Here is a 27,539-nt window from a genome sequence, read left to right as displayed (position 1 = left end):
TAAAGTAACCAAATTAATGATGGTATGATTTTGTGATTTCCCTTTTTTTCCTCATTACATATGTGTGCTGTGATTGGCTGTGATAGTTCCTATAAACAGAAATGTCTCTTGATCTTTGTTCTCGTTGATTTTGTTGTTCTTTGTTCTAAATGTCGTACCAGGGCAGCGCCGACTGCCAGAGAAAAATTCCTTGTGTGTTTTTACACACATGGCCAGTAAGGCTGATTCTGTTTCCTGTACCCCACCTCCTACGCGAAGATAGCTGGGATAGGCTCCAGCACTCCTGTGAGTCTTGTGAGCATAAGCGGCTTTGAAAATGGATGGATGAAAGATAGAAAAACAAACAATTAGAATTTGCAAAAAACGTGGGACTGGCAAAGCACAACCAGGAGATAGCAGGGGATTACAGTATCTGTATTCCGTGATGAAGAGTTGCAGGCACCCATTGTTCTTGGTTTGAGACTAATTTTTTCTGTAAAATATGCATACCATGACTCATACTCTCAAGTCTTAAAATTATCTATAATTCAATGTTTTCTCTTTCTGTGTGGGAAAGAAGATCGTTTGCTTCAATCAGAGCACGAAACATGCAAGTGTTGACACAGGACAACTCGGATACTTGATAATGACATTCCGGCTGCTCACAATGCCTTCAGCATTTGACATTTCATGGCCAAGAAGAACATCACTGTGCTGCAAGCAACCGTCCTACTCACCTCACTTTCAAGTGTGGCGGTCATTAACGAAACCCATTTTGAGGCTATACACTACATCAAGAGTTCCGGAACTCCTGAAGTTCACAGATGACACCACAGTCATCGGCCTTCTCAAAGACGGTGACTGTGTATTGACAGGAAGTGGCGAGACTGGAGCTATGGTGTGGCCAACACAACCTGGCATTGAACACTCTAAAGACTGTAGAGATGATTGTGGACTTCATGAGGCATCCTTCACCACATTTGCCCCTGACGCTGTCCAAATGTCTTACATCAACCATCGAGACCTTCAAGTTCTTGGGAATTACAGTGTCACAGAACCTGAAGTGGGAAACGAACATCAACTCTATTCTCAAAAAAGCCCAGCAAACAATGTACTACTTGCTGATTCTGAGGAAGCACGGCCTGTCACAAGAGCTGCTGAGACAGTTCTACATAGCGGTCATCCAATCAGTACTGCGTACCTCCATCACAGTCTAGTTTGGGGCTGTCACAAAAAAGGACAAACTCCGACTGCAATGGACAATCAAAACCGCTGAACGGATTGTTGGCACAACTCTACCCACTATTGAAGACTTGCACGCAACGTGAACTAGGTCCAGAGCGGCACGATCTGGGACCCTCAACATCATGGCCACAAGCCCTTCCAGCTCCTTCCGTCGGGTAGGCACTACTGATAAATTCAAGTCAAAACTAGCGGGCTTTCAAACAGTTTTTTCCCTTTGGCAATTAAGCCGTGAAATTATTGATCAACGAACATACTATTTTCTGGCTTCTGCCGTTGCTGGGACACACCCTCATATCCAGCTGGTCCAATCATTATTATTAGTAGTAATATATTCTGGAGACTCGCACGACTCGTCACTTTAAACTGCTCCCTTTGAACAATTATCATTGTACTGGTTTATAATTGGAATCATGAGCGGGTAAGGGCACTCTGTATAAGCTTAACATAATATGGCGCATTGACACACTCTTGACTGTTCTAAATCAAGAAGACTCTGCATCTTGCACATCTGTGACTCACAAGGAATAGTTCCTTTGAACTGAATGTCTCTTGTTTTTGTCCTTGTGAGTTTTTTTGTTCGTTCTCAATGTTGTACCAGGGCGGCACTGACTGCCAGAGCCAAATTCCTTGTGTGTAGTTACACACACTTGGCCAATAAAGCTGATTCTGATTCTGACAGAAGAAGGATCCTTCCAGGAGTGCATGACGGCATGCTAGAGAGGGAAGGGTGTTAGTTGAATTAATTAAAAGGCAAAAACTTGTAGTTCAAATTTGAAAGATATTTTTGGTGAGTTCTGTGATTTTTGTAACACAATCTGTACAGTATATATATATATATATATATATATATATATATATATATATATACACACACACATAGTATATAAAATACATTGTTCAGCTCTGAGGTAGTTGCTCTAAAGTGTTACAAAAATAGGTAGCCATTATCACCCAGAGGCAGCAACAAAATAATATATTAAAAATAATAACAAAACTTCAGACTCAGTAAAATAATTTCTTATAATGCATTGGGTCTGGGTGGCACGGTAGAGTGTTAGCCTCACAGTTCTGAGGACTGGGGTTCAAACCCTGGCCCTGCCTCTGTGGAGTTTGCGCAAACAAAAACATGCATTAATTTGACAGTCTAAATTGCCCCTAATTGTGATTGTGAGTGCGATTGTTGTCTGTCTCTATGTGCTCTGCGATTGGCTGGCAACCAGTTCAGGGGGTTCCCTGCCTCCTGCCCGATGACAGCTGGGATAGGCTCCACCACTCCCATGACCATCGTGAAGATAAGTGGCTAAGAAAAGGGATGGATGGATGGATGGATGGATGGACGGCATTGGGTCTGTTTTATAGCAGCTAACCATGCAGGCTGTTTTTGTTGAGCCCAAGAAATTAAAAATAGAAGACAAATTATTTTCTGATCATTTTGGTTTAATTGAGGTAAAATGTGTGCAGCATTTGAGTAGCAGAATTAGCATGAGCTTTAAATAGCTAACTCACATAAGGTAAGATGAGGCCAGGGATCAGAAGCTGAGAGGGACTCAGTGAGTGAGGCGTTCCCAAACAGAAGCCGGCATTTGGATTCACAAATACTACTCTGTGGAACTGCAATTCCAGGAATGTGATCTTGCTGACAGCAGCTCGTGGCGGCGGCGGCTGCTGTGAAAACTGAGCCGGTCGCTCCTCTTGAGCTACTCAGCACAAAATGTAAAAGGAAATTCAAGTAGAGGTCCAGTTAATGGACAAAATGGTGGCAGTTCAGGGAGTGGAAAGTGGACATGAGGCCAGCAGGTTTTATTGCTGCCCTCTGTTTCGCCCTCAAACCTTTTACTCCAGAAGCAGAGCTTCTATCATTCCTGAAAATGTCAGAAGCCCCAAAAGGGAAGAGGTGTCCTTCTCAAAAGCCTCTCTAATCAGTCAGTCCCGTTTCCATACTTTGCCTCCTTGTTAGGTAGTGTGTTGAAATTCTATTCTATTCTTTCTCATCCGTTTTACTTTTTGACGGCCTTCTTTGTGTGCAGGCTGTGGGAAAGTTTCCTGAAATGGTGAGGTCATCCACCACAGAACCCCCACCCTCAAACACTCCAGCCCCCTCACATATTGTCACACCATCAACACTCCAGCCCCCTCACATATTGTCACACCATCAACACTCCAGCCCCCTCACATATTGACACACCATCACATCTCCCCACCCCAACATCCCATGCTGTTCACCATTTTCCTGACCTGGCTGGACTGACATATTCTCCACATCGCTGTCTTATTTCCAGTTCCACAAAAATCCCCAAGGAGGATTTTGAATGGACCCTAATACAAATTATCTCTCCTCTAAAATTCTCAAGTAAATAAAAAGATAGTCATCTCTGTACTACCAGGAGGCCAATCTTTCACCCAAAGATTCTTTTTATACCTCGTTTCCATCATTGAAGCTCTTTGGTTATTTTTATTTATTCTATCCATAAACTAAGTTTGTGATAGATAGATAGATAGATAGATAGATAGATAGATAGATAGATAGATAGATAGATAGATAGATAGATAGATAGATAGATAGATAGAAGATAGATAGATAGATAGATAGATAGATATAGATAGATAGATAGATAGATAGATAGATAGATAGATAGATAGATAGATAGATAGATAGATAGATCATACATTTTCCAATGTACCTGTGCGGGGAAATGCGGTGGATTGATGAATTGAGTCATCCACGTTGTTCAAAAAAGTGACCAATTACTGCCATCTAAAGGCACCAAAACTTTACAGCACATATGAAAGCATCATTCAAATGAAGTCAGGCACCATTTTATTCCTGTTTTTACATGGACAAAATATGGGTCATTTTTGTCTAGATTTGTGCCCATTTTGTATGTGTGTCTGTATGAAGAAGGTTCGAATGAGTCAGTAACTTCATTGTCATACAAGTTATTGAGGACAGAGTCAAAACAAACTTTTACTTTTGGGTTTGACAGAAATGATGTTCTATAACCTTTTCCTCTATTTATTTGTTTGTGCTCTGTGCAATCCAGTAACTGGCATCGAATCATTGAAATTAAGGGCCCTCTCCCAAACAACCAAACAGGAAAAGTGAAGGTAGTTATATTTTCTCTATGTTTGAAGACATGTTACAACCAAAAAGCAAATGCTATTTTGTGGAATTGTAGTGTTGAAACCTGTGTAAGGTAGGAAAGCATTTCGGCAATTTTTACAATGTAATGCATTTCACTGAAAAGTGAACTATGAAAATAAAGTGATGTTTTAATCAGCTACGCTATCAGATACATTAAAAACACATGATAGCACAAATGATGAGGTACATAATTTGTCATAATGTAGATCATATGTTTATGTACAAAAATACAGTTTGTGACTAATAAAGTAAAGGGAAACTATTCTAACACATTTGGATAAATGGTTTTTGAAGTAGAAATACAAAGAAAAAACATTGATAAACAAGGTAAAAAAGATAGTCTTTAAAGTTGTTCCCCTCCTTTCTGCATTAAATAAGTCTTTAAATGGTAAAACATTTGTATCGATCAACTATAATTATGTTATTCCTGACTACTGCTTCCTGTGGCTATTAACAAGAAAAGTAACCGTAGCACTTCAGTGCTAAATTGTCCAATCTATCCGACAAGTCTTTATTAGCAGGTCCATAGTTTCATGATGAGTGATGATAAGTTCACAGCACACACGATAACGTCAGCTCCCTCTAACGGCATCATCCTGATCCAACACTCCCTAAGAGCATAAAGCATATGCTTGAGTGTTAGACTTTTGCACTTAAATTGTTGTTCGCTGCTCATATTATTCTTCAGGTATTGACTTGTGCATCCCGGCATCCTAATGTGTGACGTGGGAATTTTACTTTTCTCATTTGTGACACTTTCTCCTCATGTCTTGTGCGACCCAATCATGACCTTTGATACAAAGTTGACGATAGCACTCGCTGGCTGCTCCGGGTCGTGTTCGGCGAAAAGATGGCAAATATTTTCAGTCTCACGCTGAGATTTCCGTGCGACAAACCCAAATATCCTGGAAGAAAGATAAATCGGGACAGTGTAATATGAGAATGGATTCTTTGAATCAAATTAAATGAATGACTGACACTTTGGGTAAGTCATACTAAATGTACACGTAACCAGGACATAATATAGAGTACTGTGGTCACTTTTGATGGCAAAATATGAGTAGAATTTTCCACCAGCTTCCTGGAATCGGATTTTTGATTACACAATCAAACATCGTAAAGGGGAAAATACTGCTTCCTCAATAAAATACTTACTTTGCGGTAGAACCATTGCCAATAGTCCATCTGTGCAGAACAAAATATTTATTAGGTACAGCCATTATCAAATAGCAAGGACAAACAAATTCAAATGCATACAAGATCTTAGATCTAAGAATCTTAAATGTGTCCCAGGTGACAAAAATGCAGTCACAACCTATGGAGTTATGATCAAAAGCACTGGGAGTGACTCAACGTTTGTGATTAATTTTTGTGGTTACTACAGAAAGGCATCTACATGATGTAATGAGCAATTGGAAGCAATCAAACGTATATGAACTTAGAACATGCTGATAGAATTCCATTCATCTACCCATTTTCTTGGGCGCTTATCCTCACGAGGGTCATGGGAATGCTGGAGCTAATCCAACCTGTCATCGGGCAGGAGGCAGGGTACACGCTGAACTGGTTGCCAGCCAATTGTAGGGCACATGGAGACAGACAACAGTCACACCTAGGGGCAATTTAGAGTGTCCAATTAATGTTGCATGTTTTTGACATTAGAGGAAACTGGAGTGCCCGAAGAAAACCCATGCTGACATGTGGAGAACATGTAAACTCCACACAGGGAGGCCTGGGATTGAACCCGGATAAAATATTTTAAAATGTTGAAACATCAAAGTTAATAAAACATATTACAGTACAAGTCACCACCAAAACCTGCAGATAACTATTCCCCGAGTTAACTCTGAATTGACCATTATACTGTTGGATTTTATTTCTTTACTTTTCTCAGCTTGTCTCCACCTTGACTTTCTTTGGGGAGGTGTATGTGTGTGTGTGTGTGTGTGGGGGGGGGGGTCATTAATACTCAAGTTGTAAAACGAGACCAGTTTTGGTCTTTGAACTACATTTTGGAACGCTTGGTCTTGTCTCAGATTGGACACCCAAAAGTCTTGACTGAACTCTGGATTTTCTGTCAAGAACTGTTGAGACCGTCACTCATCAGGTATTCAATGGAAGTAAATATGTGCCACCAGGATTTGAATTAAAAATGCCACTGAAAATTTTATGTTGTAAAATTCACATTATTTCAAAGTGATCACATTTTCAATACCTGTATTTCAGTTTAACTTTTCAAATGTTAAGAAATTCGTCATATATACCATGTTTTCTGTTCAATTTATTATGTTGTACCAGGGCAGCACCGAGAAAAATTCTTTGGCCATTAAACCTGATTCTGATTGATATAAAAAAAAAAAAATTCAACCTTTAAAATTCAAATGCAATATTTTCAGTCTCGTGAGATTCAACTGGGTATAATTCGCGGTCTGAAATTCAACTGGCCACAACTCGCTGTCTGAAATTGACCGTAGAAATTTAGTGTTAAGAAGGTAGGGTTACTTCAGCTCAGAGCCCAACACCCAGGTAATCTAGTTACGCTTTCTTAGTATGTGACATCATGTGACTAAAAGAGATGTATGTTTTGGTCACACAATGCTGCAATCTCTTAAATTTCTTAAACGTGGCCAAGTCCCTCTTAAAATCTTCAGTTTTGCATCCAAGTATTTTTTTTTTTACCAAGAATTTGGGAAAAGTCCAGAAAAATTTGTTGGGATTTGAGACTTTTGCATGTTATCCTTCGAAAGAGTTGCAAATATATCTAAAAGAAAATCTAAAAGAGGGTGCTCTGTAACTATTCAACCCTGTCATGCTTTTTTAAAAGGGATTTTTATGGTCCTGTCATTGTCTTAGTTTATCTCAGGTTTTTGGTTTGGTTTTTGCTCGGTCTTGCTGTGTCTCCATCTTCGTCTTGACTCGGTCTCGATTCCCAAATGTCTTGGTCTTTGGTCTAGTCTTGGGCTCGGTGAACTCTAGTCTTTGGCAAGTCTTGATCTGGGACAGTGTGGTCTTTAGCAGAACACTAATAAAAACTACATTACATATTGCTACACTGACTCAAATCTAGGAACTACACTTGCAGTAAATGTTCAGTGGCATTGTGAAATATTAATCATCAGAGTAACACAGACTTCATAATTAATAACCCATCCATTTTCTGAGTCACTTATCCTCCCGAGGGTCACGGGAGTGGAGCCTACCCCAGCTGTCAACGGGCAGGAGGTGGGGTACACCCGCAGGGCACATGAATTCAAACAGCCATACTCACAATCACACCTTGGAGTAATTTAGAGTGTCCAATTGATGTCGCATGTTTTTGGAATGTGGGAGGAAACTGCAGTGCCCAGAGAAAACCCACACAGGTATGTGGAGAACATGCAAACTCCACACAGGCGGCACCGGGGTTTGAACCCCAATCCTCAGAAATGTGAGGCCAACGCTTCACAGCTGTACCACCATTCCACCTCATGATTACAAAAGTGTTTGATAAAATATTACTACATCCTTGACTATTTGCCCAGATTGTACTTGACCTAGGGTGGTGACCATGTTCTATCTTGTAATCTAAATGCCACATTACTCACCTCCTGCCTTGTGGGTCCAAGGAACAGAAAATTACTATACTGACAGCATAGTGTCTTCTGAAAAATAGCCTGGAGAGACAACACATACATGTTTTATTCATTTTGTTTTTTAGACTAAAGGTGCTACGAATTCAGAGCCACCCACATCTTGGATGAAATCTAGTCACTATAAATACTCCAAGTACTCACTTCCTCTGGTTGTCTGTGAGTGTGATGCCTTGCGCTGACACCTTAAAGTGGACAACAGTTGAGGCTGATGGAGGATTTGTGCTGAGTATCACCGTGGTAGCTTTCTGCACTGCCTGGTGTCCCGTTAGAGACTCCAATTCCACAGATCCAAGGTACCACACATTACATGCTACCAAAAAGTAAAATAAATTAAATACAAAAACAAGAAGAACATAAATTAAATAAAAATCAAGAAGCTGGCGATTATGCTGGAGATGTATTTCTAATATTTTGGTTAATTTATTTAGTGAGCTCAGACTTTGGCAAGTACTTTGAGTTATTTATTTATTTATTCATCCATCCATCCATCCATTTTCTTAGCCACTTATTAACAACAACGCCGCGGCCGCACAGATCAACACATTTAGCACCCCTGACGTAGGTACTTTATGAAGTTATTATTACGCGGATCTTTTGTTATGTTCTGAGATGAAGGATTATGTCGTCAGACACGGACGGAGCTTTTTATGATTCCTGTTTTCGGAGAAGTTGTTCGAGTTTGGTAACTATACGTCTAGTTAAGTAGTTAGCTGTTAACTGTCTTTGAACTTCAATTTTATTGTTTTGTGTTGTATTGTATTGTATCTGTGATTAAATTGTATTAAATACAAGTGCTTTGTTATATTTTGCCGGTTTGACCAAGGGGATTTATTCTAAATTCACATGTAACACATGCTATAAATTGTGAGACAAATTAGTCCCCCACAACTATTACTTTTTTTTTAATAGCTCTATACACACGTACCTGTCATTTAGAACCCAGAAAGCTCTCGTCCTTTGCACCTGTGCAATCCATTTTTAACGACGAACCGGGTGTTTTAGAGAAGTGTGAAAAGTGAATCCATCCTCTCGAGTGTTCGAGCAAAATCCAGCAATACGACGATCCGGCATTTTGGCTAACACGATGAAAAAAAACAAGTAATTTTTCCACCGGTACAATAGATCTAAACCAATATAAACTCTTGACCACGCAACTGTAAAAAAAACGTCACTTCGTGGTTCTTCTCCAACACAAATGTCTCAAGAGGATTTTCATGGCGGAAGATGCGAAAATCCATATATGATAATATCATGAGGTGCGGTGAAAAAACAGATGGGTCCATTCCGGCTCCCTTTTTATTTTATTTATTTAAAATAAATAAATAAAATAAAATAAAAAACATACTAAAAATCATGCTTTACGTGTCGCTACCACTTTAACGTTGCATGTTTTTGGGATCTGGGAGGAAACTGGAGTGACCAGAGAAAACTCACGCAGGCACAGGGAGAACATGCAAATTCCATACAGGGAGGACCAGGACTGAAACCTGGACCTCAGAACTGTGAGGCCAATGCTTTACAGCTGCGCCACCATGCCGTCTAATTTATTTAGTTATATAGTTATTCTTTTCCAATCACAAAATGTACACAATTGTAGTGTACGTATAGACAAACAAATACTCCCATATTCACACCTTCAATTTCGGGTCCTAAATTAACCTATCATGAATGTTTTTAGGATGTGGGAGGAAACTAGAGTACTGTCCTCAGATCAAAGCCCTCACAGTCAAATTGCTGGTATATTGCAATGAACATGCACACCCTTTCCAATCCCTCTGGGTCAGGCCAAACAGAGATCAAGAGCAACATTTTTTACTGTGTTCTGCCAAAGAGCCACAGCATGCACATGAAAGAGCGAACATCATACATACAGGGTTCATACTCAGTCGGACCCAAAAAATTTAAGGGCTTTTGAGGGGCATTCTTAGGGGCTGACACGAAAAATTTAGGGCTGACACGGAAAAAATTTAGGGCCGACATGAAAAATTTAGGGCCATCGTGGGAAATCAAGAGTAAGGAAAAAAGACTCACCCAATGGTGCCATCGACTGTTCTTGGTTCATCAAAGGTTCCAGTACCTCAGTACCTGTGACAATGATCACCTGTCGCCCCTTGTGGTAGTTCTCATTGATATGACCATTCTCAACGTCTTCACATATAACAACAGTATACAGAAAAACTGATTCTAACTACAATTGCAACTATAAACACAAATGTCTTATACTGATGTCTGTCTCAGCACCCCTACTCTAGCTCCTTGAGCCTACCCAGTGCCTCCTCTATTTGCTGCTGCAGAGGTGCCAAAAGGCTCTCTTGTCCTTTGCTCGGCCTCTGAGTGCATTGGCCTCGGTGATAAACCTCAGATTCCTCTTTTCTTCTGCCTCCTCACACCGCCTGTCAGCCTTCTCAATAAGCATAGCTATGTCAGTCTCTAGTCTGGCTTTTTTGGCTTTGAGGCTGTCTATCTCTGCCTTAGCTGCCTTCCTCTTCTCTGCCTGTTTTGATGCATCCTTCATTTTTTCCTCCTCTAGATGTTGGACGTAAATACTTCTGGCAGAAGACGCAGCGACCAACAGCTCCCTTGTGATAGGCACCATGTCAGGCCCTCCATACTGCTGGACCACCTCCACTATTTGCCTCCGAGCAATCAGTGACTCCTTACTTAGGTTGTCCTCGGTGACCTCCTTGTTTGTAGAGAAGCCTCCTTCCACAGGTGCCTGTCCATGGGGCAGGAGCAGCAGCTGCTTTATGACGCCCCATAGCTCCTGGAACTGCTGGCTTTCCTGCTGATGCAGATTGGAGTGGAATAGCGTGTCCAGCCTGTCCTGAGAGATGTTGAAGTCAGAGAAAGCAACCCTAATCTCCTCATCTTCTTGGATCTTTTCACTCAGTCTGGAATACTGGAACAGAATCCTGTCGCAATTGCTTTCCTCCATCCTTTTGTGATCCACCATGTTGTGTAAGGTTTTTTTTGGAGTTTTTTGTTGTTGTTCTCCTTTTCATCTTTCATGGCAATGTGCCGGGCGTCCATCCAGCTTAGTAGGCGGACTAAATTGTATATGATGGGGGCCTTCTCCAGCAACTTTTCTATCATCTTTACCAGGAAAGTTTGGCAGCTCATTCTAAATTCCTGCTTTACACGGTCGGTTGCAATGCCAGATTTCAGAAGCAGTCTCTTAGCAGCAAAGCCTATGTCTACTTTCGATAAATCCACCCATTGTGACTTGTCACCCACATAATCTTGACAAGGCTGGTAAGGGAGGCTGCCTTTTCGTTAAGGACTTCAGGCTTGATGAACTTTTCCATCAGAGTCTCGTTGAGGGTGCCCATGTCCTTTGCGATGAAGGGAAGCATAGGCTTGTCAGTCTGGTACAATTTCAAGAATGGTTCCACCACCCTGGCGCACATGAGAAAGAAGTGAAGCTTGGCAACAAAGATGGGGTCCAGTGCTGCTTTCTGAACAACAGTGAAGGAGCTGTTGGTTGGGAAGGTCACCTTTCTACGTCCTTGCTGCCTCGCAGTCATCTCGCACATGTGGCATCAGGGTGATGGCTCTCTCTGCCACATTAATGTTTTCAAGCCATCTGTGCTTGCAGAACATGAGAGGGAGAGTGTCGGATCCAGTGACTTGTTTAAAGTCCTCGCGCCTGGCAGGTGCATCGCGAAACAAGTTGTAGAGGCTGGACAGAAAATCTTCCACCCCCATCCAGCTGCCTGGCAACCGATTCGAAATGCGTTATGGAGGATGTGGAGACCGCAGCTTCCAGTCTGCAGCATACGGCGGGTGGTCATCTTTTCTATTTGTTCTTGAATTGATTTGTACAGCTTCCAATTAACATTGGGGCCATCCATTGAAAACTGGAGCAGCTTTTGGTGACCGAAGTCACACACGATAGGGTCCAGACGCTGCTGAAGATCGGTTACTGCTGAATGTCCCAGGAATTCAGAGGTGAGGTAGCAAGTCGGACCCAGTCATCAATCCACAATCCCACATGAATGTCCAGCTGGTTCTCTTGCATCTCATGATTTAGAGACTCATCAAAGAGGAGGACATACTCTGGTTCAGCCTTCACTTTCTGCCTCAGTAGAGATGAAAAGTGGGCAGCGATGCCAAATGTAGCCAGGTATGAAGTCTTCCTTTCCCCACAGTGGTAGTTTTTAGCAATGTCACTGTCTGGGAACTTGACTGCAAACACTTTAGAATTATTTTCGCAAAATTTGTAACTGTAATGGCTGCAGATCACTTTTAAAGTCCACATGATCTCTGCCTTTAACGAGTCTGGCTTCGTGTATTGAACTACGTTCATAGAGCCTGACTTTTGGCTGGTTGAAGTCGATGGCTGGACAACTGTAGATGCGCATGCACTGCTAGTACCACTGCCTGAAGTTGATGCTTCACTATCTTTATATTTTAGAAACAGATTCATACCAACGGAAGATGAGAGAGTCTTCGCCAAATCAGCGTGCCTCCTTTTTTCCCGGTGCGACTACAGCGCTTTGACGCCCATCTTTCCTAGCTGAGAATTTTGCCGGTAGAGGTCCTCCCTTTGATTTTTTATAATGTAAGGCCTTTTTAGGGGCTTGACCGGTTTTCGTGGCTTTTAAGGACTTTTAGGAGCCCCTAAATACACCTTCAAAAATTTAGGAGTTTTTAGGGACTTTTAGGGACGCGTGCGAACCCTGTACATATGAACATTATTCCCTCCCCACACACATACCTTTGCTCAGCCAGATTTATTGTAAATGTCACATACCAACAAGATAACGGGGAAAAAAAATCTACTCCTACAGAGTACCAAGAACAAAGGCCAGTAATTAAAAAATAAAATTGTGTGCTCTCTCTAACTCAGAGAAACTACAAATTCTTGTATGTAAGAATTCTCAAAGACAACACTAAAACACTCAAATGATTGGAGATTGAAGTCCAACTGCGTAACATTAGCCATGCTAATGACCGATATTCTCTGCTCAGTGTGGCAGGATAGTTGAAGGTCTGATACCATTTGATTTTTTTTTCCAGGACAAGATTTTAGCGATATCACCAAGGCATATTTTTGATATTCCCCTACACTGTCTGACTTTTTGGCTCTTGCAATGTTCCAAGGCAGCTGACATGATGCAAGGATTGGTCTCTGGATGATTCATTTTTTTTAAAAACTGCAACTGCTTCTCTGTCTTATTTTTCAAAGTGACTAACTAATTGTGAATTCCAGGTTGATGTTCGAGTGTAGTGAGCTGAAGTGAAGATTTGAAGCTGTGAAATGCGCGATAGACGTCTGACACAAAAGACTGGCTGGCAGTTGTGCCCAACAACAACAAAAAAACTCTCCCGCTCTGGCAAAAACATCCTGTGTTCATCCACAGATTTTTGTTTAACTGCATATTTACCTGCCAATTTGAGAGTGAAATTTACATTTTCTCCAAAGATCACATTTCCACTGGTAGCTACTTTCATTCAATGTGCATGCCAGTTTTGCGACTATACTGTGTTAACCTTTCCTGCTATGGTCACATAACCGTGGTCAGGAGACACAGGGGAAAGGTGTTCTTGGGGCCGAGGTTGTCCTCCTCCTTCTCTCATTGCACAGCCGAGCTGGATGTTGGAAACAATAAAGCTACTCTTCCCCGTTCTCACCTTTCCGCTGCACACCTCGCAGTCCCATCCCACTCACCCAACGATGCGCGCGTGCACACACGAACACACACACACACAAACACACACACACACACACACACACACACACAGTGAGCTCGTTGTCCCACCCATAAAAACCATAATAAACACAAGCAAAGTGAACAACCGTAATGAAGTTGAGACAAGCGCACGCATTAAAAAAAAGATAGAACTTCAATGTGCTTTCATGGATTCACAAGAGCGACATGAAAGGAGGCAAAAAGCCGTATACGGCTCAAGGGCTGCAGGTTGGCCACCACTGCTGAGTCTCGTGGTGGTGACATATTGAAATTAGGGTGTATTGCTTTTTCATAACCTCTAGATGGTAGCGTACATTTATAAAACAGTTTTGTTTTTTTCATTTTCACCTGTATTGTGCACCATTGATTTTCTTACATTTTTGGAAGGGAAAAATACAGATTATACACGAGAAAATTCAGTAAATGTTCTGCTTGTCACTCTGTATCATTGGGATAGATAGAGAGATAAACAAAGGTATTTCTGATTTAATTTGGACAGTTTAAGTAAAATTGTATAATTATCAGCAGCGACTCTTGGTGATCTGAATACACAAGATCAAAGTACCCTAGTTGAGGATCGCTGCTTACTGAATAATGTAGTGAAAACAGAATGTTTATCAAAACTTTCCAGCCAAAATATTTCAGTTTGAACAAGTTTACTTTCGGATTTTTTTTTTGTACCTGCTCCTTGCTTTAGAAGCTCAGCTGCTGAGTTTGTCACCGTCTTTGCATGGGAGTCACTCATATCCTCAAATGGATCTGACCGGCATAGAAAGGCACTAGTCGTGAATGGCTAAGAAATGAACTTCTCTCACAGATTAATAATGAATTTCACTCAGCAAAGTTAAAACCTCTGTATAGGTCTCAAATCATACAAATAAGATTTCTGAACACAAAAGCCACCGTTAAACTTTGGTGGCAAACTGCTTTGTACAAACATGCTCTATTTAGCTCACTGGGGTTATTGATCATCTAAATCCAGTTGTTAATTGAGTCTTTCGTGTGTAAAATGACATTCCATTAATGTTCATCCTACCTCTGTCAGGCAGAATGAGTTTGCAGGGCAGAGCCAGAGGTGTGATGGAGTGCTGACACACCAGAGCAGTGAGGCTCCCTAGCAGAAAAATCCAACATAAATCAATGATCAATTTTAGACAGCTGAACAGCAAACAGACCAACAGAAGAAACATTTGAATAAGTTAAAAATAATGGGAAAAAAATTAATAGCGGTGACTCAGCTGTAGAGCATTGGCCTCACAGTTCTGAGGACCCAGGTTCAATCCTGGCCCCGCCTGTGTGGAGTTTGCATGTTCTCCAGGTGCCTGTGTGGGTTTTCTCCAGGCACTCCTCCCACATCACAAAAACATGCATGAATTAGAAACTCTAAATTGTCCATAATTGTGAATGTGAATGGTTGTTTGTTTCTATGTGCATTGTGATTGACAGTTTAGGGTTTACAACCTTTTCTTTGGTCTTCCTCTCGCTCTTTTGCCTGGAAGCTCTATCCTCAGCACCCTTCTACAAATATACTCCCTCTCTCGCCTCTGACAATGTTCAAACCATCTAAGTCTGCTCTTTCTAGCCTTGTCTCCAAAATATCCAACTTTGGCTGTCCCTCTAATGAGCTCATTTCTAATCCTATCCAACCTGTTCACCCCAAGCGAGAACCTCAGCATCTTCATTTCTGCTACCTCCTGTCCTGCTTCCTGTTGTTTCTTCAGTGCCACCGTCTCTAATCCTTACATCATGGCCGGCCTCACCACTGTTTTATAAACTTTGCCCTAGCAGAGACTCCTCTGTCACATAGACACCTTCCGCCAACTGTTCCACCCCACTTGGACTTTTTTCTTCACTGCCTTACCACACTTTCCATTGCTCTGTATTATTAACTGTATTGTATCTGTATTATTAAGTATTTGAAGTCGTCAACCCTTGCTATCTCTTACCCCTGGAGCTTCACTCTTCCTCCTCCGCTCCTTACATTCATGCGCATATATTCTGTTTTACTTCGGCTAATCTTCATTCCTCTCCTTTCCAGTGTGTGCCTCCATCTTTCTAATTGTTCCTCCACCTGCTCTCTGAAAGGTACCTGTCTGTATAATTTATCATACAACTTTCTACATAAAGACGGTAAAGTCACTGGAAGAAAAGTAGTTCAGTCAACTGACTGTGAAGCTAATGAGGGTTCAGTTCTCACACAGTGACAATGATTTTTGGTTTTAATCTCTGATAAGTATTCTCGTTGTTCAGGGTCTAAGTTAAGAGGGACGGCGGGGTCTTGGTAGATTTGCAGTGGTGTGATACTACTTCCATTTCAATATGATTGCTTGCACAGTGCTCCTTGAGATGTTTAAAGGGCTACTGTCATGAAATGGATGATTTTTAGTTTGTTATTAATGAAAAAATGGCAGCCAATATGGGCCCATGTGTTTTTTCACCACAAACATGATTTTGACGTATACAGCTTTTTGTAACTCCTGCCATGAATATCCTCTCGAGGGATTTGTTTTTGAGAAGCAGCAGGAAGTGACGTAAAGGACAGCGTCGCCCCCTAGTGGACTGTTTTGTTTCCATTAGTTTTACCTCCGGGAAGGCAGCTTGTTGTTCCTTCGTGTTAGCCAAAATGCCGGCTTACTGCATTGCTGGACATTGCTTGAAAACTCGGGAGAAGGGATTTACTCTTCATAAGTTTTCATGAGACATGGTTCGTTGTGAAAAATGGATTGCACGGGTGCAGATGACGAGAGCTTCGTGGGTTCCAAATAACGGGTAGGTGTGTATACAGCTACTAAAAAAATATATATAGTTTGGGGTGGACCACATAATCGTTCTCATAACATAACATAAGATCTGCGTACGAAATATGACGATGTGCGCGTCGGACGGCATAAAGGATCCACAAATCTGTTTGGTGACATCTTTCTCTAAATAAAGAGGAAATGTTTCTGTCCAATGCTGAGTTCTGACAGTCACATGTTGCACTTCTTCTGCTCACATGAAAATGGCTGAATTTGAACAAAAATTGTGAATCAGATTCAGATGGAAATAATCTACAGAGAAATATAAATTGAAACATTGCTCTCATATTCATCTTTTGTTACTTATGTTGTAGTGGTGCATGTGTGCATGTATGCTGAGATAACCACAATACTACATTTCGGTTGGGTCCACTGCATTGCTTCAAATACAACGCACACATATGTTTTTATTAGGAGTAACCCTTGATATTTCATTTCATTCAACTTTTGTGGGAAATTTTATTGTGTCTGTCTCCATGTGCTCTGCAATTGGCAGGCAACCAGTTCAGGGTGTACCCTGTTTCCTGCCCGATGAGAGCTGGGATAGGATCTAGCACTCCCTTGACCCATGTTAAGATAAGCGACTCCGAAAATGGATGGATGGGGTGGAACAGATTGTGGAAGGTGTCTGGTGTTCTAAGCGACGGAAGAGTCTCCGCTAGGATGAAGGGCAGAGTATATAAAAAAGTGGTGAGGCCGGCCATGATGTATAGATTAGAGACGGGTCGCACTGAAGACACTACAGGAAGCAGAACTTGAGGTAGCAGAAATAAAGATGCTGAGGTTCTCGCTTGGAGTGAACAGGTTGGATAGGATTACAAATGAGCTCATTAGAGGGACAGCCAAAGTTGGATGTTTTGGAGACAAGGTTCGAGAGAGCAGATTTAGATGGTTTGGACAAGTTCAAAGACGAGAGAGAGCATATATTGGTAGAAGGGTGCTGAGGATGGAGCTGCCAGTCAAAAGAGCAAGAGGAAGACCAAAGAGAAGGTTGATGGATGTTGTGAGGGAAGACACACTCTATAGCACTCCCTCTAAGGACTCCAAAAAGGGTGGGTACTCCGAACTGCGGTTTGGTGCATAAGCACAAACAACAGTCAGGACCTGTCCCCCCACCTGAAGGCAGAGGGAGGCGACCCTCTCATCCACTGGGGTAAACCTCAATGTACAGGCCCGAGCCGGGGGGCAATGAGTATACCCACATCTGCTAGGCGTCTCTCACGGTGGGCAACTCCAGAGTGGAACAGAGTCCAATCCCTCTCATGAGGAGTGGTACCAGAGCCCAAGCAGTGCGTAGAGGCGAGTTCGACTATATCTAGTCGGAACTTCTCGACCTCACGCACCAACGTGGGTTCCTTCCCTGCTAATGAGGTGACATTCCATGTCCCTAGAGCTAGTTTCTGTAGCCAGGGATCGGATCACCAAGGTCCCCACCGCAGAGGTCACATTGGACCCGACTCCTATGGCCCCTCTCACAGGTGGTGAGCCCATGGGAAGGGGGAAACCCATGTTACCCATTCGGGCAGTGCCCGGACAAGCCCCATGGGTGCAGGCCCGGCCACCAGGCGCTCGCCTTCGAGCCCCACCTCCAGGCTGTGGACTTCAGAGAAACAGAACTGAACCGACTTCACTCTTCAATAGCGGTGAGTGTGTGGAGAGAGACTGCACATTCAGGTTCCTGGGAGTCCTGATCTCTGAGGACCACTCTTGGACTGACTACATCTCAGACTACATCAAGAAGTCTCAACAGCATCTCTACTTCCACAAAGATGCAGCTGGGCTTCTACCGGTCATCCATTGAAGTAAGAATAATTTCATTGTGTTGTTTTTCCATAATTAAAAGATGTTTCGCAATAGCTTCGTGTTGTATAACCTAAAAGACGATCGCAATAGCTTTGAATAACCAGCAATGTCATAAAAGGATGTTTGGATAACCAGCAATGTCATAAAAAGATGTTTTTGTGTTATATGATGTCGTGCAACGCCATCTGTTGGTAACAAAGAATAGTGTGGCGTCAGGCGGGATGAATTGGCCACTCACCCCTCCTTCCGCACACGCTTAGAGTATAAAAGGAGAACTTTGGATACTCTCGGTAGAGTCTGCTGCGGGTTGCGTACGGATGCCCAGCCGGTATTGAAGCTGCTCTCTACCTGGAGTGTTGGCTCTCCCTCCTATTGGCGCACGGTAAGAGCTGGATATTCTTCTAAGAGCTGATTGGATATTACTTAGGTTCATACCACGTGATTTGTGCTTGTGCTTGTGTTACCATTTCTGTGTGGGACCAATAAAGTGCCAATTGTTGGTAGCCAGAAGTGTGTCTTGTCTTCATTTCTGAGTGCCTATCTCCGACGAACCTATTAAAATTTGATACCGAACTCCTGAGCGAGGTATCAGAAATGTTTTAAAACATCCAGAGAGCCTGCTGATGTACCGTCTCCAGCTGGTGTGGGAGCTGCACGGAGGCAGACAGAGCAAGGCTTCGGAGGACAATCAAAGCAGCATAGAAGATCATTGGCTACCCTCTGTGGCAGAAATGTAGTCCTCTCGGTGCCTCAGCAGAGCTCTGAACATTATTAAGGACAATACACACCCTGGTATTCAACTGTTTAAGCTCCTCCCACCTGGAAGGCAGTAGATGTGCAAAAGCAAGGACCAACAGACAGAGGAACAGTTTTTTTTTTTTTACCCCCTAGAGCCATCACCACCCAAAACTCTCATTTTCCCATAGCTGCGCTCTTAATGTGAAGGCACACTGATTCCTGATTGCATTCCGTTTTACAAGTATTTTTATTTCTTTTTTTATTTTTACCTTGCTTTTATGTATGCACCGATAAGGATAAGTTCTATTTTGTTGTACAGGGGTGTCATTACAATAAATGGCATTCATTCATCCAATGTCTGATACTTTCTTGTTGATGCTAAGAACAGCTCAACAGATCAATTCACGAAAATAATTCAGGAGAAATGGGACTTTCTCACCAAACAATGGCTCATTGGGGCAGCCTTTAAGACGGACACCTTTTTGTGTACACTCTATCAGAAAATGTCTCACCAGCTCATTGGATGGATCTCCGACTACAGAGACAAAAGAAAAAAAAAGGGTGTTAGATTTACATTCATTCTCACAAGGTCTTGACAATACCATTTCAAACATTTTCCAGAAGCCAAACAACCAGCAACTTTGTTTTAAACCAAATTGAACTTTTATCAAACTTACAAGACTTTCCATTTATGATGCACATACTGTATATCACAATCCTCTTTGATTAATACTGTTACATGTAGTATATTAACCATGATAAATGGAATTGACGCTGTATACCCAGACGACCCAATCCAACAAAATTGATTATATAGCATTGTTTTCATTTTGAACCTACCTTTTTTACTTTGATGCAGCACATTTGGAGGAGGAGTGGCTACTTTCATTGCCAATCCATAAGCCCCACGAAATGAATGACTGTCTCTGACAATAAAAGAGCCTGGTTCTTTATCCTTTAACACTGAAATAGCTATCGGGAGGTCAGTTGAAAAGGGCCAGAAAGATAAAGCAGTGGTTAGAATGATAAGGTCCATGCTGTACATGTTAAAACACTTTGAATCAGGACCTACTAACGGTTTGGATGTGACTCTGAAAAGACAATATTTACCTTGATCTCTGGAAATTTCAGGCTTGTACCAGAACTTGGAAGTGTCCTGAACAAACTTCACAGTGTCCTGCCTAGTCCCAAACTCTTAAAAAAAAAAAACAGAAGTGAAACATAAAAGGTGTTGTGGTCTCCGTTTTAATTGATTGGTTTTGTTTATTTCCTGTGTTCCATGTCTCAAGCTCATTTTTTTAGCTGTCTATCTGTTCGCATTTACCCTCCTTCCTTGTGTTGACCAGTCAGCCCCCTCTAGCCACTTGTGTCTTGTCCAGGTTTTACTCATTGTCTTGTCAATGAGTGTGTATTTAACTCCCTGGCTTCTTTTAGGTCTAGGTTTTACCCTAACCCATTGGGTTGTTGAAGCCATGTCTGTCTGTACCCCTGCCATTATCTCTCTGTGCCATGTCTTATCTGCTTCAGATTTATACAAGATATAATTTACTTTGTTTATTTGGTTGTTGGACTGTTTAGTTTGCGTTTTTTTTCCATCCATTCACTGAGCCGCTTATTCTCATGAGGGTCGTGATAGTGCTGGAGCCAATCCCAGATGTCATCAGGCAGGAGGTAGGGTACACCCTAAACTGGTTGCCACCCAATCGCAGGGCACATGGAGACCGACAACAGTCTCACTCACTATCACACCTTGGGTCAATTCAGAGTGTCCAATTAAAATGTGGTTTTGGGACGTGGGAGGAAACCATAGTGCTCGGAGAAAACCCACACAGGCACGGGGAGAACATGCAAACTCCACACAAGTGGGGCTGGCTTTGAACCCCGGTCCTCAGAACTGTGAGGCCAACACTAGAGCTAAGGCAATGCTCTAAAGCTGGTCCACCATGCCACCCATTTTTTTTCAAAATAAATATTTTTTGTGATTCTTGGATTCCTGTCTAGCTTCTATGTTTCTCTGCATTTGGGTCTAACACATGTAGTCTTGAATACCTCACCTTGACTAGCTTCAACCGTGACGAAAGGATCATTAAACTCAAACAACAAAAGATGATGTTTCATGTGGTAGGAGTCAGCATGTCAACAATATTCTTATGCTTTATGCAAAAACATACCTGCAAAGTTCTCAAAGTCATCAGTCAATGATAATGCTATCCAACTAATCATTTACTAAAATCCATAAATTGATATAATTATGGATGTCTAGTCTGTAGGTGTTGATGCAATTTTAGGTTTCAGCCTGTTGTCGTTTTGAGGTTTCTTTCTTTTTGTTGTTGTAAGAAATAATCTCCTATTGTGAAGCTGAAATATTAAAATACATCTATGCCCACGCAAGAACCCTAGATTGTATATGTACCTGCTCCAGGAGATGTGGTCCCACTGAAACCTTTGAAAGCGTCCAGGGTCAGTGATGAGAAAGAAAGGCTTTCGATGTGAGGACTGGAAAAAACCCTCAAAGAAGGCAAGCAGGATCCAAGGTCACCCATTCTCCTCTTTTCAGGCAACAGTGACAGGAGGTCATCATTTCCACCATGATTAAGGACCCTGAGGTCGCCCATAGCCTCCGGCAGGGTGTGCTCTAGATTGCCATTTACCGGCAATAACGAGGACAAGTCTGTGCTATCTGCCTCCCTGGAGGTCCCAGAAGCCACACCCAGATGCCCCAGAAGTGAACTGTGAGCATTATGAGTGCTGTGCTTGACAGAAATCGAGGGCTGGGGAGAATTCGAATTTTGCTGTTGGAACACAGGTGGTGGTGGTGGCGGCGTGCAGCTGTACAGGAAATACAGGAAACACTGGAATTAGTAGAAACTTTTACAACAATCAGTGCAATGATAATCTGTACATTAGCTTTTGAGATTTACTGTAAATTAATCTTAAACCAAGATCCAATTGTCAATCCTTGAAGACTAATGTGTTTAATGTTTTGGGAATTCAAATGTTGCTTAGTGGATAAGATTTTCATACTTTTTTTCTCAAATGGTTATATTTTAATGTACACATAATAACAATAATAATAATATTAACCTACATCCACAAAACTTTGAAGGTTGTCTGATGGGACAGACTAAGAAAGATGGTGTGGACCCAGGATTTTAAGATTATAGGTTTTTATTGACAATACAGATTTTTTAAAGTAATTGTGCTGTTCTACTGTCTGTACAAGGATATTGGTTGAGCCTTGGTGAAGAGCTGTATTGTATTGCAAAAATGCACATAGAAGAGGTAAGTTATTTACTCCTATGTTTGTATTATCCATCAATCCATCCATCCATCCATCCTACAATGCAGGCAGCCATCCATCGATCCATCCATTTTTCATACCGGTTATTTAACTAAGGTCACGGGGGTGATGGAACATATGTCAGCAATTTTTGAGCGAGCAGCGAGTTACGCCCTGAACTGACAGACAGCCAATTGCAGGGGACATAGAAAAACAATTATTGATACTCACATTCACACCTAGGGGGAACACCCACACAGGCACAGTGAGAACATGCAAAGTCCACATAGGCAAGGCTGGATTTGAACCAGTGTCCTCAGAACTGTGAGGTGGAAGGGCCGGCTTGTATGTATAATTTGTTTAATTAATGAAAACCATTAATGAATTTAAAAAATATATATGTCTGATATGTGCATACCTGTCTCTGTGTAAAAGGGGGCTGCTTGATGACACAGAACACATGGAACCAAATACTCGAGGACAGGAAGCAGAGCTTATAGACACATCTGATCTGAACAGCTCGCCATCAATAGAGCTACCGGTAGGGTTTGCACTATCGAGGAAACTTCTGGACTCTAGGGAAAAAAAAAAAAAACAGAATGATAGCCTGGGTCTTTCTTTGTTCAATCTTTTTTTTTTCTCTGATACTGAAACACTAACGAGATGTATGTACATCCATTCATCCATGCATTATCTGAGCCGCTTACACTCACAAGGGTCACTAGTGGTGGAGCCTAGCCCACCTGACTTTGAGCAGTAGGCGTACTACACCCGAAATTGGTTGCCGGCCATTCACAGGGCTCAGAGAAAAAAAAAAAAACAGTCGCACTCAGAATCACACCTAACGACAATTTAGAGTCTCCAATCAATGCATGTTTATGGGATGTAGGAGGGAACCGGAGTTCCCAGATAAAACCCATGCAGGCATGGAGACAACATGGAAACTCCACATAGGCGGGGCTGGGATTTAAATTCCGCTCCTCAGGATTATGAGGCAGCAGTCAAACAAGTTCCAACATCATGCCGCCAGATGAAAATACAGTACTAACAAATTGCAAATAATTGTTAGGGTTCCGTGAACTAAATTTACTTCAAAATAAGACTTTAGTAAAAAGAAAAGTTCCATGTAGGCTCAAACATCCCAACATCTTGACCGTCAAACTGTGTATCATAGAGAAGACATGAACGCATGCCTCCGTGGGCCAAAAGCAAGCCTGAAGTACCATGAGTCACTACAAAGACAGTCAAAGGGCTCCTTGTTCAGATACGTGAGCACCCTCCACCCACTCGTCCCCTGCCACTCTTTTTATTCAAGGAATCTGAGATGGAGGACTTTGCTTTTGAGACCAGCCTTGTCTCACCTAACATGAGCGCTACAAATGACAATACATAGCTTCACTAGATTAGATCATGGCACGTGTGCCTTTAATGGATTCCTCTTTGAGAGTATCCATGAAGCAATGCCACTAGAAGATTTCAAATGAATGACAGCAACTTTCACTTCATGTACTTTTCCACTCTTTTTGTCTTTTCATGTTCATTGTACATTTTGTAAACCTGCTGTTGACCATTTTCAAGGTTTTCAACCGCGACATTCTTGTTGTATGCACTTTCAACCAGAACATTTACAATAGCCCTGTTTTTACTGAGCGGAGTATAGCACCACTATAAGGCTATATTTAGAGTCCAGGTCAATTCTATTTATCTTGCACAATGTTACAGATTTTTTTTATGTCAATGTAAACAGTACAATTCATTTTTTTCATATCCCACCCAAGCAATATGTGGATATAAACAGGATATGTATCTGATGCACGTGCAGTATGGACATGCAAGCCATGTCATATTTTTCTTTATCCGTCTGTTACGGGGGTTTCTGTATTTTTCCCATCCTTATTTTGAGCTTTGGTGGATGGAGCCTGGAGAAACAAACCTGCTACCCATTGTCTTCAGGATCTGAGGAAGCTGCTAGAACAGGTTGGATCAGGTCGGCTTATGCAATGATGTGGCAAATTTATGTATTTTTTTCTAATGGCAGCCAGGGGTGCTTGAGCAGAAAAGAAAAGACTGGGACAGGTGGAATATATGTCGAGGAAGACGCAAGTTTAATGTAACTTCACAGTTTGTGCATGAATAAAATTCACATGAACAGACCCTCATGATGGAAAATGCAAGAAGAAATGCATAAGACACAGCTTTCAAGTTAAAAGCAATCGAGGTGAGTGATAAACAAGCCAACAAAGCTGCTGCACATAAACTTGGCATAAATGAATACATGGTGAAACACTGGAAATGGCAGCGGGAAGAACTAGAGCAATGTAAAAAGATGAAAAAAAGCTTTCAAAAGTAATAAAAGCAGGTAGGCCTTTAGACTTTTGCTGCTTGTCTGCGATGTTAAAACCACTAAGAGGTACAAAGTGCAAGGAGAATCAACCTCCCCATGAAGCTGACTACATCCCTGAGGAGAGGTTGGAGAGACTGCACCTGGTGGCAACCGACTGTAAAACTCCTAAAGTTCACAGATGACACTACGGTCATTGGCCTCATCAAAGAGGGCAATGAATCTGCATGTCTAAGGGGCGAGACTGGAGCTTTGGTGTGGTCAACACAGCCTGGCGTTGAACACTCTAAAGACTGTTGCGATGATTATGGACTTCAGGAAGCATCCTCCACCACAGCTGCCCCCTGACCCTGTCCAACTGTCTTGTGTCAACTGTCAAGACCTTCAAGTTCTTGGGAATTGCAGTCTCAGAGGACCTAAAGTGGGAGACGGACATCAACTCCATCCTGAAAAAAGCCCACCAAAGGATGTAGTTCTTGTGGCTTCTGAGGAAGCACAGCCTGTCATAAGAGCTGCTGAGACAGTTCGACACAGCGGTCATCCAATCAGTACTGTTTGCCTCCATCACAGTCTGGTTTGGGGCCGCCACAAGGAAAAACTCTGACTGCAACGGACAATCAAAACCACTGAACGGATTGTCGGCACCACGCTACCCACTATTGAAGACTTGCATGCAATTCAAATTCGGTCCAGAGTGGACATGGAACTGAAGATTTTACACCTTGCACATCTGTGACTCATATAAGGAATAGTTCTTATAAACACAAATGTCTCTTGTTCTTTGTTCCTGTTACTTTGTTGTTCTTCTGAATGTCGGACCAGGGAAGCACCGACTGCCGTAGAAATATTCCTTGTGTTTTTACACACTTGGCCAATAAAGCTGATTCTGAGAATGCTAGACAGTTGATGAACCTTTGTACAATTTCACCTTGAAAATCTCAAATGCCATGAAGGCTGTACCTCCTAGTGAAACAAAGACCATCTTGAGGCCACCTATAACATTCCAATATTCCAACTACAGTTGGAATATTTTCCAAACCCATATAACTATTTCATGTGTTCTCAACATTTACGATGACCTGGCTCCCTCATGGTCAGTGGAGACTTCAATCTGGCTTCTCTCTAGTCTGCTAACGGTTTCACACAATATACACGAACAGACAATTAAAAAATTGGAAATACCAATAACTAGTTTTACATGCAGCCTTTTTTTGTCATTCTGATAGAATTCATTCTGTCTGAAATGCTCTAGTCATTGTTTACATGTGACACAATCAATTCTGATCAGAGTTATACATGTGTACTACATTTAATTGGAACATACGTAGGACATTGTCACATCAACGTTATTGTCATGTCATTTATCAACATGGCAGTCCACCGTCTCTTTAGCACAATAGTTGGGAATGTTTTTACAATTTTAGTGAAACAAGCTTAATAAAAACTTTACAAGTAGTGAAAAACAAGATCTCGGTCGTATGCTAGCTCTGGTCGGGAGTTGCCTTAATTACGTTTGCAAATGATAACATCAATGCACATTTACGCCAAGATGGATCATGACCTTACACCGGCCAGCACCACTTTGATTCATGGTTACTAAAATTTGCTTCTGAATGCTTTGGCAAAAGGAATACTCCAAACTTAGAAAACAGAATGAAATCCCATTTGTATTCAGCCCCTTTTTTTTTTCTAATTGAGGTGTTTGTATAGAACTCTTTCATTCAGTTTGGGCTTTAAACTGATCGTAAACGGAACAGAAGATTTCCCAAATTTAAAGGGATCTCTTGTTTTAATTAGAAATTGTTTTGTGTCATGAGCAAGCGGCACAGGGCTGGATCCAAACGCAGGAGGTGAGGGCATGATATTAAGAGTGGTTTTATTCCAGAAGGAGGTCGAATACGAAAAGGCAGTCCAAAACAGATGGAAGCACATAAACACTAGGCAACAGGCAAGATACAAAAACATGCACAAGGACTACGAGGCAAACTTAAAAACATGGAAAAGACGTAGTCAAACTAAAGAGGCACAGGCTTGTTGTGACAAAGGAATGCTCTACACTAAACTTGCGAACTTACGCACAGTACCGGAGTATCCCAGGATGCAGTAAAGTATACCCAGCAAACTGGCAAATGCCAATGACACATTCACCACTTAAATGCTTGGTCAATTAGTGTCCAAAATGTAAAGCAGCTGTGTGACAGCTGTCAGAGGTGGCACCGCCCAGGGCAGTGGCCTGGCCATGCCCCCCACAGGAAGCACCGCCCACGACAGTGGCCTGGCCATGCGGCTGACAGTTTTGTTTTGTTTTATGTAGAGCACTTTGTTCCAGCTGCGCTTGTTGTTAAAGGAAGACTCCCCTCAAAATTATTGGAATGGGAGTAAAAATTAAAAGTTAGGAGATGAGGGTTCAGTGTTTCTTTTAATGCCAGAGTTATCCACAGATCTCACCAAGAAACATCTCTAAATTGGAAACGTATTATGGAAATTTCTCTCTCGCTCAGAAATTCCAATGAGCCCGGCTGGAAAACTGACAGCCAATCAGCATTTGCCATGCCTGCAGTGCTTGCTGTTCTGACCCCCCATTGCTCGTGTATACGTTTCACCCAACGTAGAACGTCCACTATCTGGCATTTTGTGGCCGATTTTTGTGAAAAATAATTACAAACAAACAAAACAAAAATAGTATAACGTATGATGTTCAAGCCTGTGCATTTGAGCCAGAATACACACAGGTGGAAGTTGACATGTCGGAAAAGGGGTGTGGCACTGATGACGAACAATAATCTCATTATATGGACCGCTGAGATTTGTTTGATGCCTTTCTGAGGAGTTGGTTTAAATGTAGAGAATGTACACCAGGGGTGGCCAGACGTTTGTACCCCAAGATC

The 27,539-nt window shown here is 41.9% G+C and overlaps 1 protein-coding gene across 11 annotated transcripts in view; it reads right to left on the bottom strand.

Moving 5' to 3' along the window:
• Positions 1 to 4,019: 4,019 nt before the first annotated feature.
• tns3.2 (tensin 3, tandem duplicate 2) overlaps positions 4,020 to 27,539 on the bottom strand; it is a 56,821-nt gene continuing 33,301 nt past the window's right edge. For 5 of the 11 annotated variants that reach the window (XM_061824578.1, XM_061824574.1, XM_061824576.1 and 2 more), the window contains 11 exons: positions 22,729 to 22,885; positions 21,444 to 21,859; positions 20,141 to 20,224; positions 19,871 to 20,002; positions 19,470 to 19,565; positions 14,728 to 14,805; positions 14,373 to 14,450; positions 8,140 to 8,308; positions 7,951 to 8,019; positions 5,522 to 5,551; positions 4,020 to 5,271 (listed from right to left, as the gene is read on the bottom strand). In XM_061824578.1, coding sequence (XP_061680562.1) covers positions 5,130 to 5,271; positions 5,522 to 5,551; positions 7,951 to 8,019; positions 8,140 to 8,308; positions 14,373 to 14,450; positions 14,728 to 14,805; positions 19,470 to 19,565; positions 19,871 to 20,002; positions 20,141 to 20,224; positions 21,444 to 21,859; positions 22,729 to 22,885 — 1,451 coding nt within the window. In that variant the 3' untranslated portion in view covers positions 4,020 to 5,129. Of the gene's footprint in view, positions 5,272 to 5,521; positions 5,552 to 7,950; positions 8,020 to 8,139; positions 8,309 to 14,372; positions 14,451 to 14,727; positions 14,806 to 18,530; positions 18,845 to 18,921; positions 19,566 to 19,870; positions 20,003 to 20,140; positions 20,225 to 21,443; positions 21,860 to 22,728; positions 22,886 to 27,539 lie in introns of those variants that run through there. The other 6 variants (XM_061824575.1, XR_009795680.1, XR_009795682.1 and 3 more) reach the window with 6 other exon arrangements.

Source organism: Syngnathoides biaculeatus, chromosome 7 (assembly GCF_019802595.1).
Source record: "Syngnathoides biaculeatus isolate LvHL_M chromosome 7, ASM1980259v1, whole genome shotgun sequence".
NCBI classification, from domain to species: Eukaryota; Metazoa; Chordata; class Actinopteri; order Syngnathiformes; family Syngnathidae; genus Syngnathoides; species Syngnathoides biaculeatus.
Note: the sequence above shows the minus strand (reverse complement) of the source record. Positions and strands in the feature narration are given on the sequence as shown.